This window comes from Colossoma macropomum, unplaced genomic scaffold, assembly GCF_904425465.1.
Source record: "Colossoma macropomum unplaced genomic scaffold, Colossoma_macropomum, whole genome shotgun sequence".
NCBI lineage: Eukaryota > Metazoa > Chordata > Actinopteri > Characiformes > Serrasalmidae > Colossoma > Colossoma macropomum.
This window is the reverse complement of record NW_023494798.1, coordinates 35954625-35967879: the sequence shown is the minus strand read 5'-3', so window position 1 is coordinate 35967879 and position 13255 is coordinate 35954625. Positions and strand designations below refer to the sequence as shown.

Genomic DNA, 13255 nt, shown 5'->3' with positions numbered 1-13255 from the left:
GGGCCAGGGCAACAGGCTGGGTCACAACCTGAGCCGAGGAAGCTCAATCTCCAAGCAGTCCAGCTGTGAGAGCATAACTGACGAGTTCTCTCGGTTCATGGTGAACCAGATGGAGACGGAGGGCCGAGAGTTTGACCTCCTGCTGGACTACTATGCTGGGAAGAATGCCAGCAGCATCCTGGCAGCAGCTGTTCAACAGGCGGCAAGCAGGAAGAACGGACACCTCAATGTCCGGACATCATCTTGCCTCTCCAAGCAGTCCAGCACGGAGAGCATTACTGAGGAGTTTTACCGCTTTATGCTCAAAGATATGGACAAGGAGAACAAAGACTATGGCATCACCAAGACCAAAGAGTGGAGCAACAGCCTTCTGCCTCCAACTCCTAGAACTCCTTTCTGCATCCGCCAGTCCTCCGTTCCGGACAGGCGATCATCCGACTCGAGGCTGACCGTAAACTCGCCCATCAAGGCGAACTCGTTTGACGGATTTGCCCGAAATGTTCGCGGTGACTCGCTTAACATCTACCCATCCAACTCAGTGTCGTCCACAAGTCTGTGCAAGTCTGACTCTTGCTTGTATCAACGTGGCCAAACAGACCACATCACAGACATGCTAATCCATGAGACATGGGCAAGCTCTATTGAGTCTCTGATGCGTAAAAACAAGATTATCGCAGAACCTTCGGAGGACAGTGTGGAGCTGGACGCTGCCGACTCCCAGCCCCACGTCCAGCTCTTTGCTAATCGACTAGCTGCCGACATTGTGGAAAGTGGCAAGTCGCTAATGGGAGGTCAGCAGGAAGGAGGAACAGCTTGCCATCAGAAGCATGCTACAGTTGGAGAGAAGAGGCGGGGCTTTAAGCAATCTCGCCCAGGAAGCGGTCACACTCGGGCGAGTATGGAACAGCAGGAGGTCAGTGAAGGTTCCCAAGGGCCCACATGTGGGGGGCCTACACGGCTAGGCCAGAGGGAGGTTCCTCTAATTCACATTGAGCCAGATCAAAGGGACGAAGTGTCTGCAGACACGGAGAGGGAACGTGGCCACAGCAGGGAGTCAAACGCCCAGGTCCAACCTCAAAGCAGCAGGGATAGAGTGCCGGCGAGCCGGAACAGGTACAGTCAAAGAAAACGCACAAACACTGCTTGAGGGTCAAGATTACACTCAAGTTATTTGAAGTGCAGCAGATGAGCTCGTAGTGGAGCTTTGAAAAAGCACGCAACGGTAACATCTCAGTTCAGCAGAGTGGCTTTGATCTGCCTGAGAGGGGGAGAGAGAGAGAGAGAGAGAGAGAGAGAGATTTTGCAAAATTAAATTGTCAACCATTTCCTTTAATACAAAATGATTGTTCTGTTTTGCCAGTGGGTTTGTACCAAAAATAGACACAGAAAAAAAGCATAAACTGAATGAGACTCTGCCACACATTTCAAACATGCAAACATGTCAAGTGTTGTCGCTTACAAAAGCACTAAAAAGCCATGGATTCGTGTATATTGCTTATGCTGTATTGTTTAATATATACTGATATAGTACATGATATAGTGTTTAATTTTTTTTCTCAGATTTTCAGTTATTCGTGTCATTATGGTGACAATACTAATTTTGTTTTCCCAACTTAATGGTATCATTTTCCAGAGATAGAAAATTGGGGCTGATTGATAGAGATAGAGGGGCTGTATTGATCGGTTCTGCTGGTAATCCGCTAAGGATCTGTTTACATGTCAGCGCTCTTTAATCTGAGGACGTGTTCTGGTCACTAGAGCTGATAATCTGTTGAGAAACTGTTTATTTGTCAGTGATGTTTAATCCGAGGGGCTGTATTGTCAGTAGTGCTGTGTAATCCGCTAAAGAACTGTTTATAATCTGAGGGGCTGTATTGGTCAGTAGTGTTGTTAATCTGTTAAGAAAACTGTTTATTTGTCAGTGATCTTTAATCTGAGTATTGTCAGTAGTGCTGGTGAGCCGCTAAGGAACTGTTTATGTGTCAGTGACCTTTAATCTGAGGGTCTGTATTGGTCAGTAGCGCTGGTAATCCATTAAGAATCTGTTTACATGTCAGAACGTTTTAATCTGAGGGCCTGATACTGGTCAGTAGTGCTGATGATCTGTTGAGAAACTGTTTATTTGTCAGTGATCTTTAATCTGAGGGACTGTATTGTCAGTAGTGCTGGTAATCTGCTAAAGAACTGTTTATAATCTAAGGGGCTGTATTGTCGGTAGTGCTGGTAATCCATTAAGGATCTGTTTATTTGTCAGTGACCTTTACTCTGAGGGGCTGTATTGGTCAGCAGCGCTGGTAATCCATTAAGAATCTGTTTACATGTCAGGGACTCTTTAATCTGAATGCTGGCCAGTGCTGTTAATCTGTTAAGAATCTGTTTGATTTGTCAGTGACCTTTAATCTGAGGGCCTGTACTGGTCAGTAGTGCTGTTAAGAATCTGTTTTATTTGTCAGTGATCTCTAGTCTGAGTATTGTCAGTAGTGCTGGTAATCCGCTAAAGAACTGTTTATAATCTGAGGGGCTGTATTGGTCAGTTGTGCTGATGATGCAGTAAGGATGATGTTGTTTATAACTCACAGGGCATTATGCTGTTATCTTGAGAAAACAAAAATAAATAAATAAAAATGGGCAGAAGAAGAATGTAAAGATCCAAGATCAGTGATGCTGAAAAGCTACAACTGAATCTACTACAGGGCTACGATTCAGCTCGGCAGGTTTTAGATTCATAAGATTAGACAAGCTAACAATTTGTAATAATAATTACCAAAGTTTTAGCAATGAATACTTATTAGTACTAATACTTATTGCATTCTGACTAATTTGGGTATTTAAGAACCCATAAGAGTTAATGAACAGATTGTAGCATCAGCGTAGAAGAAGACAAGGAAAACACTGTCTGCAACAACATCAACATTGAGCGTCCTTCTAACCCCGAGAGTGTGGCATGCTCCGAGAGCCACTTTGCATGGCCACACCCCCTAAACTCATCACTGGCTATGCTGCCATGGAGGGTCATGGAAGGTGCCCAGCATTTGTACGGAGGCTGTAAGGTGACGTGGTGATTATTTTTTAATGAGGCATGGCCGCGAATTGATATAGGCAATTAATAGCTATATTGAGGCCACAAATTACTATATTGAGGCCACTATATATATATATATATATTTGAATATATTTGAATATATTCATTTGTGGCAACGCCTTATTAAAACTAATCACCATGTCAGCTTAGGGGCTCTGTATATTTGAGAGCTTGCAAAATCTAGCATTTTCCTGAGATGCTACTGAGATGATTCCATTATCTTGGGAAAACACTGTTTCTCATGTTATGACAATGACATAAATAACTCAAGATCTCAAGAAAACTCATTATCCCAGGAAACTTGTGTAAACAGGAAATCCATGACCTTTAGGGCTGCTGTAATTGGTTCGTTGTTGTGTTCAGTTTGTGTGTATTTGACTTTACCCAATGTTGACAGATGCTGGTGTTTGATCAGTGTAGATAACAGACACGAACACACTGGCTGGTGCAGTTATGCCATGTACTCTCTCCTCTCAGCACTGACAGCAGGGACAGGACCCCCACAGTGCCCTCTACAGGTGTGGAGGGAGAGTGCCGCTCTCTCAGCACTAGCAGTGAGGAGAGTGGCTCAGGCAGTTGGGCTCAGGTTGCCCCTGATGAAGACCCCCAAGAGGAGACCACCAGTAGCTTTATTCAGCTAAGCGAGGGGTCAGTCCTCCAGTATCCCATCATGCCTTATCAGCCATTCCAGTGGCTGCTCCATTTAGTTCTCCATTAAAGCTACATGCGCTAAATGCTAATGCTACCCGTAGCTCAGGCTGCTTCATAATCTAAGCTGCTTTGCTCACCATCAACCCAGCGCTGGATATGGTTTGGTTTTAGTGTAGTTCAAATAGAGTCTCTGAGGTGCGAGTCCAAGTCAAGTCTTGAGTTTCTGAGGTGTGAGTCTGAGTTGAGTCTCAAGTTGCTGGGGTCCAAGTTCGAGTCTTAAGTCTTTGAGGTGAGTCATAGTCGAGTCTAGAGTCTCTGAGGTGTGAGTCCGAGTCGAGTATAGAGTCTGTGAGGTGCGAGTCTAAGTCTCGAGTCTCTGAGGTGTGAGTCTGAGGCGAGTATAGAATTTGTTAGGTGTGAGTCTTAGTCGAGTCTCAAATGTCTGAGATGCGAGTCTCGAGTCCGAGGTTTGAGTTCGAATCAAGTCTTGAGCCTCTGAGGTGTGGGTCCAACTCGAGTCTTGAGTCTCTAAGGTGCGAGTCCGAGTCAAGTCATTATCATCTGAGGTGAGCCTTGAGTCTCCGAGGTGCGAGTCTGAGTCAAGTCTCGAGTTTCTGAGGTGTGAGTCCAAGTCGAGTCTCACGTCCCTAAAGTGCAAGTCTGAGTTGAATCTCAAGCCTCTAAGGTTCAAGTCAAGTCTTGAGTCTCTGAGGCGAGTCAGTTAAAAACATATTTCTTTACCCTTTCCCTTGTTTTTACTGGAATATTACTTTTGCTTTCTTGTTAATTTTCTTGTTAATTGTATTTGTATTTATATTTTCATTTCATTTCATTTTAATTATTATTAAATAATTAACCCTAACCCTAACGTATCCCCTTTTTTGTAGCCCTGTTTCTTGAATTTTTGATATATTTTTATTTTTGATTCTTTTTTTATCTTCTTCCTCTGTTGTTTTTATGTTGTACTGTGAAGCACTTTGAGCTGCATATTTAATGTGAGAAAAGTGCAGTATAAACAAAATAATGGTTAGCACCATGCTAATTGGTGGGGTGTAAGATTCCATCGCTTGTTAGCTACATTAGCTCCCGTGCTAAAACAGAAGCAATGTTCCCACACCGAGCATCTCTTGGCTGATGGGCTACATTTGGGTGGATTTTTAGCCAAACTCTGTCTGCAGCCGGGTCAGGGTCACGGTCAGAGTCTCACTTCTCAGTTTAATCCATCACATTAAAATCTCTGCTGGCACTCGCTCCCCTCACACTCCGCAGCGTAGCCGGCAGCATCGGCCGAGTGCGCGAACACATCAGCAAGCCGCGGCTGAGGGGAACGTGCCTAAGCGCACTCACTGCTGTGGCCTAATCAGCACACAGACACACCGCATCACCCCAAATCAGATTAAACTGCCTGCTGGACACAAACCCAAACTGCTTTTGGCCACTCAGAACCTTTCGCTCCACGCAGAGGAGGCAGCCGGAGCCGCAGCCGGGGGAACGTAAATCCCTGAAGTGAGAGTGATTCCATTAGAGTGGCCCATTCAGCGCAGCGCTCCGAATAAGCCGAGCTGACAGCGCTGATGTTTTCTGGCCCTCACAGACCATCAGCCATCTACACTCCAGACAGGAAGTGCCCCAGATGGTCAGACAGGTGCCACCGCTGATATCCTGTTGGCTTTAGCCGGTCCGCTCGATATATTTGCAACAGACACCAGGGAGGCGGGAAGTGGAGGGGGGGGCTGAGGGGGCTGCAGCACCCCCTGATTTCAGGGCTGCACCTGCTAAAAATAATAATAAAGATCTGAACCTTTTCATATTTTGAGTGCAGAAAAGATTCAGGTGCTTGTTTAAAAGAGGAGTTTGTCTTTCTCTGTTTTTTATATGTTTTTTAAGGGTTCTTTAGTAATGAAAACGGTTCTGTATAGAACCATGAACACTCAAAGAACCTTTTGCATGACTAAAGGGTTCTTTGCCTCATGAAAGCGTTCTTCAGACTGACAGAGAATGTGCTGTGTATGGTTCTATATAGAATATTTTTGAAAAAGGTTCTATACAGCACCAAAAAAGGGTTCTGCTAATGTATACAAGCTTTGTAACAATAGCAGAACCCTTTTGTGCTACATAGAAAAGATTAAGCTGTGGCTGGGCTGTTGCTGTGATATCCCAGGTGGTTGCGAAGTTGTTGCAAGGCTGTTGATATGAAATCTCAGGCAGTTGCTAATGTGTTGCCAGGCAGTTGCTATGGTAACGTGGTGGCTAAGGTGTTGTTGGGCGGTTGCTGTGTGGTTGCAAAGTGTTTTTATTAGCCTACATTGGTAACGTTTATAAACCTAATAATTAACATTTTATATGACACTGAGAAACGACGTCACAGTGAGTTACAGGGTGAAATAAAACATTGGCTGTGTTTGTTTAGCACTGTTAGTTAGCAGCAAAGCTATCGCTAACTAGGCTGTATTCAAGCTAATGCTAAACTTCAGCCATAGGACACTTAGAGCAGCATGTCCCATTGTCATGGCAACAATTTGGGTTCCATAAATTTCTGTAACATTCGCTTTTCAATTTTTAATTTTTTATAAAACTGTATTTTATTCAGAGCTTCATGCCGAGCTTTACACACCCACAAACCCCTGCTTCACCCGCACCAGCTGTAGGCTGTACCATATGGTCATGCGCCCCCTAGTGCCAACCTCCATGTACTTCAGTACCTTCGCTTCATCTCCCGCTGCTTTTCCTTTGGTTGTCATAAGGAAAAGGCTCTGCTAGCGTGTGGTGGGTTTGAAAGCTGGCGCTTTCTAGGGGTGTAACAATACATTATTTTGTATTCTATCATATTGTACTGCACTGCTTGAAACAAGGTTTCTCTAATGTAAACGCCTGGAGCACCAAATATACAATCAACAGACTGCAGCATGTAGAGCACTCGCACTAAAATACTGTTTACCTGGTCTGAGGTTTTGTTTGTGGTTAGCATATTAGCGTGAGGCTGGACTACAGACCTGAAGGCCTGCATTGTTCTCTAATCAGTGTCATGTTTCTCTCTAAGGGAAAAAGGAAGAGCATTTTCGAAAATCACTGCTGTCGTTTCCTGCAGTGAACAAAAATGTTCCAAACGTGATACATTTCGTCTAAGAATATCTCTCGATCGTCTGACTTTCAAGATCATTTAGCAGTCCAAGTAAGAATAATGCTACATACACACTACAAACAGATTTATGCATATTAAAATAACGTCGCATGAAAGTAAGTTAAGCAGTAGAACACAGAGGGAGTGTGTTATAGTGAAATAACATCACGGCTGTGATTTGGTCGCCGTAGATCATCACAGCCGTGATGTTATTGGCGATAACACACTCCTCGAGTGTTCTACTGCTTTAATACAACAGTTAAATAAATACAGTAATAAATTAATAAACTGGGCCGTGAACGCGGCGTTTAATATGTTTTAATGTTCGCAGTTCCTTCACCAAATTATAGTTCCTTAACGAGCAGCTTGTTGCTACGTCAGAGTAACGAGCCCCGCCCACTCACTGCACAGCCGGCAGTTCGTTCTCCAGCTCCCTACACTAAATTCCCAAACTGTCATCACCACTGAGCAGCTTTTCAGTCGCCAAACGTGTAGTCTGATCTTCAGAGTCTGACCAAATCAGACTGAGCCATAAAACTGCTGCAATATCAAGTTTAGCTCAGTTTTGTCAGTTTTTGCCAGATCAGTATTAATGTTGTTTTGTTCCAGCCAGTCTGTAAAGCATCTTACAGCCCATTTAGTTTGGCGAATGGTGTTGGGTTCATTTCTGGCTGATTCCAGGTTGTTTAGTTGTTCTTCTGTCACAGCTGCCGACTGAAAAGCTGCTCAGTGGTGATGACAGTTTGGGAATTTAGTGTCGTCTCATCTTCAGAGTCTGACCAAATCGGCTGTCGGTCAAATGTGATCTTAAAAGTGTCCGTTTTCTGTTTTCTGACTTGAGCGTCTCCTACAGCTGTCAAAGTCGTTGCTTAGCAACGACGTCTCAGCGGAGTGATACAGTGTTTGTGGAAAAAAAAGTGATGTTATGGTGAAATAACAGCACAGTTAGAACGCTTCTCAACCAATCAGATTGCGTGGCCGGAACTACCTGTTGTATAATAGCTAATATACACCAACAGCAGCTACTCAGACTGCAGCCTAAAACTGCCAAAGCCTCCTAACTACCAACTGGACAAAACCTGCCAGGCTTATGATGTCAGTTCAGTGTGCAGCAGTGTTAGCTTGCATATAGTAACATATTCATATTTCGTAACTCCTTAACGATCTCAGAATTTAGAATCCAGGGAAGCTGGGTGGAAAACATCAGCTTTAAAACATTTTTGTTAACCAGTGTTTGACACCTCTGATTTTCAAAAACGCTGTTCATTTTTCCCTTAGAGAAATCAGGATAGACTCTGAGTCATATATTACCAGGTCTATAATCTCAAGGTCCTATATACCCAGGACCTTATAATCCAAGGGTGCCATAATCTCAGTATTCTGTATTCCCAAAATCCTATATTTCCACTGTCCCTGGGTTTTACATTTCCAGGGTTTTATAATCCCAGGGTCCTATTTTCCCAAGACATTATTATTGCAGGGTGCTGTAATCTCAGCATTCTGTGTTCCCAGGGTCCTATAGTTCCATTGCCCAATATTCCCACCATCCTCTATATTCCCAGGGCCCTATAATACCAGGGACCTGTATTCCCCGGGTTATATAATCAGAGGGTCCTATATTCCCAGGTCTGTAATCTCATGTTGAATGTTAAATTTTCAGTAAATTTTCAGCAGCTGTTTGTGACGCCCTTGTCACCTCAATCTCACCATTTCCCCCATGTTTGTTTATTCTGCTAACTCGCTAGTTAGCAAGCTAACGGCTACACAACTAGCAGTAACAATAAAAGAAAAGCAGTGCAGCCAGAATCAAACCAGACAACGCAGCACCTCGTATATTTTGGTTTGTCCATCTGAATTTTCATGACCAAATCGTAAGACAAATTATTCAGTAACTGCGTGAAATAAATGTAATAAATGTACATTTTTATTTTATTTATTTTTTGTAAAAGCCCCCTCAAATGAACAGAACATGTGTTTTATGATCACACTTATTGCTATATGCTTACAATTTACTGCTGAAAGCCAAAAATCTTAGACGCTCTTTGTATTATAAAAATAATGTTTACAGAGCAGATCACTGAAGAGACGCCATCTGTTTATAGTTTACAGACCAGATTTGTGGAAAAATGGGTCGACTTTCAGTAGAAAGAGTTCAGCTTCTTTTATTATAAGGGTTTAAAATTACATCACCATCTATTTGACTAGAAAGAAGACAGTTACAGCCTCATACGACCCCCACCTTTAGAATGTAGCTTATGAAATATGAAAGTTATGAAGAATATGACGAAGTGCGTTTGGAACCACCGGTGGTCTCAAGGAGCTGAAGAGGTTAAAAGGATTATGTACTTTACACTCCTGGGTTCTCAAAAAGTGCTTTGAAGTAAGTTTGCTTAGCTAGCTAATTAGCACCCTGAGGCTAGCCTAGCTGAGGCGAAGTGCATTTCTATTGAAAAATTGGCTCTTGCTTTTCCCTGTATGACCTTTGGTGACCCTGGGGAACATGGGATCCCTTGTATAGGTTCTGTTTAATGTATCACAGAGAGGTATGCTGCATCAAACAAAGAGCTAATCACAGAACCGTGAGAACATTTTGCGGCACTTGTACTTCTTGCAGTATCGAAAAGTAAAGTAACGTATCGTATCAAACAGAACCGTGAACTTTGTGAATCGTTACACCCCTAACGCTCTCGTAGCCTGGCAGGAGCCAGTTCCATCTCTCTCTGCTAGGAGCCCGACTGCTGTTAGCGCCCGTCGTTCTGCCTCAAATCACAGAAATGTTGCTGCAGTGTGGAGGTTTCCTTCAGACTGAGAGAGAGAGAGAGAGAGAGAGAGAGAGAGAGAGACGGCACTGAGAGCTACGTATGTGTGTGTGTTACAGAAACGGGAACAGCAGCACGTCCAGCCTCGGCGTGGCTGACCTGGAGGGCCTTCCAGAATGCTCCGTCTCCACTGGGCTAATCAGGTAGCTAACAGTACACGCTAACTGCTTTTCCATCCAGCCTGCAGCGCTGGGGTTAATGGAGGTTAAGCTTCCTCTCCAAGTCCGGAGTAACGTCCAAATGCCTTATTCCACTCTTCCACTCATAAACAGATGAGCGCCTGAGACAGGCCAGTCACATGGAGTTAGCTTATAGGCCAGCGCTAAACACAGCCATTAGGTCAGACAGGACAATGAAGGCCTTTTCATCCAGTGGTTCTGAACCTCTCTGGTCTTATGAACCTCAAGAGACCTTCAAAGGATCAATATGTATATTTACTGTACTATATCATAAAATAACCATCATGTTTTATCACAGATTCAGAAAACATGCTAATCTGAAACACTGGCTCCTCCAACAGCTGCGCTACAGCCAGCATGTTCCCCTTTTAATTTTCTGTCCCGGAGCAGAAAGTCTGTTTGAGTTTTGGCCTTTGATCCCGCCCACTGCCCTTTTCCCAGTACCGTTTAGACACCCCGGGTTACCAGATAAGAAACAAATTAGCTAACAAACACAGCTGCAACCATAGAATCAAGCAACCGAACTGGATCAACAGAGATATTATTAGATTCTACCCAAACTAAAGAGCCTCGGCATCCTTCTAAAAAGCTCCATGAGATCAGAGATGCAGTAAAACGCAGCATCGAGTAAATATTGGCGACGCGTTTGAGAGATGGAGGCGGCTCAGAGCCCAGAAGGACTTTAAATCAGATGCCATGTTGGCTAATTTTCTCCTGAACAGGTCAGCACTGAGCTAAAGCTAAGATTAGCTAACCTTAACTAATTTATCACGGCTGCTAGCAGGGACGGGAATTTTAATCCTCTAAGGTTGATGATGTCGTGTGCAACTTCAAAGGACTACGTAGATAAAAGAATAAATATTCGTATACGCTGTATGCTAGTGACGTACTTTCATTTTGCGCTGAAGAGGAGTGTTGTTCCAGTGACGAATCTGGGGCGCAGCCTCTGATTGGTCAACAGACTCGACTCAAGGCGTCAGTGGGCGGCTAACAGCCCTGCTAACAACAACAACTCTTTTCAACATAGAAATCACAGAAGACTTTCAGTATCGGATTTGACTTTATGGATTTTACAAACCGTGTGTCTCAGTTCAGGGCTGCGTCCTTCAGAGGCTGCATTTGAAGGCCAGTTGCGTCACAGCGGCGCAACTAGACTGTCCCATTTCGAAGCTCCTTCATATGCGGCCGAGAAATGTGTCCTCCTTTTCCATGGCAACGCAGGATCTTACAGGTGCATCCTTCGCCAGCCAACATATCCCAAGGTTCAGTGCGTGCCGGCAGGGATTCGAAAACATGACGGCATCAACAGATGAGCAAACGGCAGTTAAAGAGACACTTTTAAATATAAGTTAAATATATTCATATATAAGTATTGGGTTTAAACTGAGGCGAACGGCTAACGATACAAATGTAAAACAAAAAAACAAAAAAATCTCGTCAGTAGCCGCCGGTGAAGCATCTCCAGCTCTAATAAATGGAAAAATAAACAGCTAAAAGTTTCTGGCTCCGTTTTAAAGAAATTTAAAAGAACTTGACAGGAGCGACGTTTCGTGGCGCAGTGGTGAGGGTGGGCACAGCGGTGCTGTGACACAAACAGGAAATCCGCCGTAGAGCAGACTGTCTCATTATGGTCCAGCCCAGAGAACTTGTAGTGAGGAGAATTATCACTCTGCAATGTCTTCTGGGTTTCTCAGGCGCTAGAGGGCGCTCCCGAGTCCAAAATGAATGGGTTGATATGGAGCAAAATCGTAGTTTATAAATACTGAAACATTTTTAATGTAAAAGAATACATTAATTTCCTGAACACAGAGCAGCATAAAACATTTTAACACTGCTGTTATATTTTTAAGAGCTTTTAAACTCGGAGTTACAGGAGTTTAAAACGGCGCCTCATGTACATTCATGACGTCAGTGAGCGCGAACAGTCAATGAGCTGCTCCGCTCGCCAATCAATCATCACGCTCTAACAGTAAAGCCCGCCTCCTGCTGCCCAAAACCCGTTTGCTGTAGTAAATGAAACATACAGGTGAGATTTCTTTGCTGTTTTAGTGAAACTCATCCTTCTACTGTCTAAAACTAAAGGAAAGTTCTGGTTCAGTGATTAGAAACTATTTTAACTTTTCGTTTTTAGCCGTTGAGCCATTCACTCCCATTCATTGAGGACCCGCTCGCGGGCGCCTCTGCTGTTTAGCAGTCCTGTTTTTGATATAACGGGAAGAATAGGGAGTGGCCAGGCTCCTCATAAACCGGCTCTGGGTCCAGCCTTCACAGGTCTAAGCAGCCTTTGAAGGACACACCTTCATAGACCGCGTCCTTTGAAGGATCCAGCCCCTGAATTGGGACACAGCTCAAAGTCTCCAAAAAGAGTGCAGTTCAAGTCTGGATTAGCCCTCACTGAAATGGCAGAATTCTACTGTTCCTGGACAAAATAAAAGTCTCTAGCATGCAGCGTTCCCAAGATGTTTATTTTTTATGCACAGCATACTTTTAAGTCATTTCAACATTCAAGCGTTTATACTCTGTGGTCCGTGTGCAGCTGGGTTATCAACCATGCATGTAGTGAACACTGAGTTATACAAAATCCACAGGCTGGTTTATTTGCAAACAATAAACATTGCAAACGAGTACGTTAGCTAATCAGCTTAGCTGATCAACTTAGCTGATCAACTTACCGTGTAGGTCTCGGCGTCGCTAGACATTGTCAAAGTTTTAATGTTGTGCTCGTCTTGTGCTCATTTGTGTAAGTTCAGCGTGCTCAACCTGGCAACCCGCGTGAGCCTCGAGTCTGGGGAGGAGGGGGCGGGGCAGACAGCTCTCTCCAGTATTTTGAATTTAGACTGCAGAACCCATATTGTTCCTTTAAAACACGTGTCAGGCTCCAGTCCTGGCAGCCAAAACACTGCAGACTTCAGCTCACTGCACATTAAACACACCTGATTCAGCTCATCAGCTAATCAGACCTTCATGAACTGAATTCAGAGCGTTAGATGAGGGTGAACACTGATCTCCACAGCACTTTGGATTGGAAGGTCCCCAGTTTGACATGCCTGCTTTAAAATATGGCTCAGGTAGCCAGGGATCCACAGTGCCCATAGCCTTTTGCCTTGACTTGTTATATTTTTAATATTTTTATTTTTATTTTGTTATTATTTTATTTTATTTCTGTTTCCCTTTTAATAAACCAAGACGCTGGTTTAATCGTCAAACATTCACTACTGTTAAAAGCAAAACAACTAAACCTTGTGACCTAAAAAAATAATGAGCCTGATTGTTTCTTATGAACAGTTTGCTACAGAACTTCTTTAGCTTACGTGTTTTTTAATCACATCATAATTATATGCTGAATAAAATAAGAGTCTTTTAGTAATTAACTAGTTCACATCTCGTTTTGAAGGTTGTTATT

The 13255-nt window shown here is 43.6% G+C and overlaps 1 protein-coding gene across 1 annotated transcript in view; it reads left to right on the top strand.

Moving 5' to 3' along the window:
- LOC118818457 (SPHK1 interactor, AKAP domain containing) overlaps positions 1-13255 on the top strand; it is an 87317-nt gene that overhangs the window by 69992 nt on the left and 4070 nt on the right. The window contains 2 exon segments of the mRNA XM_036585717.1: positions 2-1113; positions 9733-9816. Coding sequence (XP_036441610.1) covers positions 2-1113; positions 9733-9816 — 1196 coding nt within the window.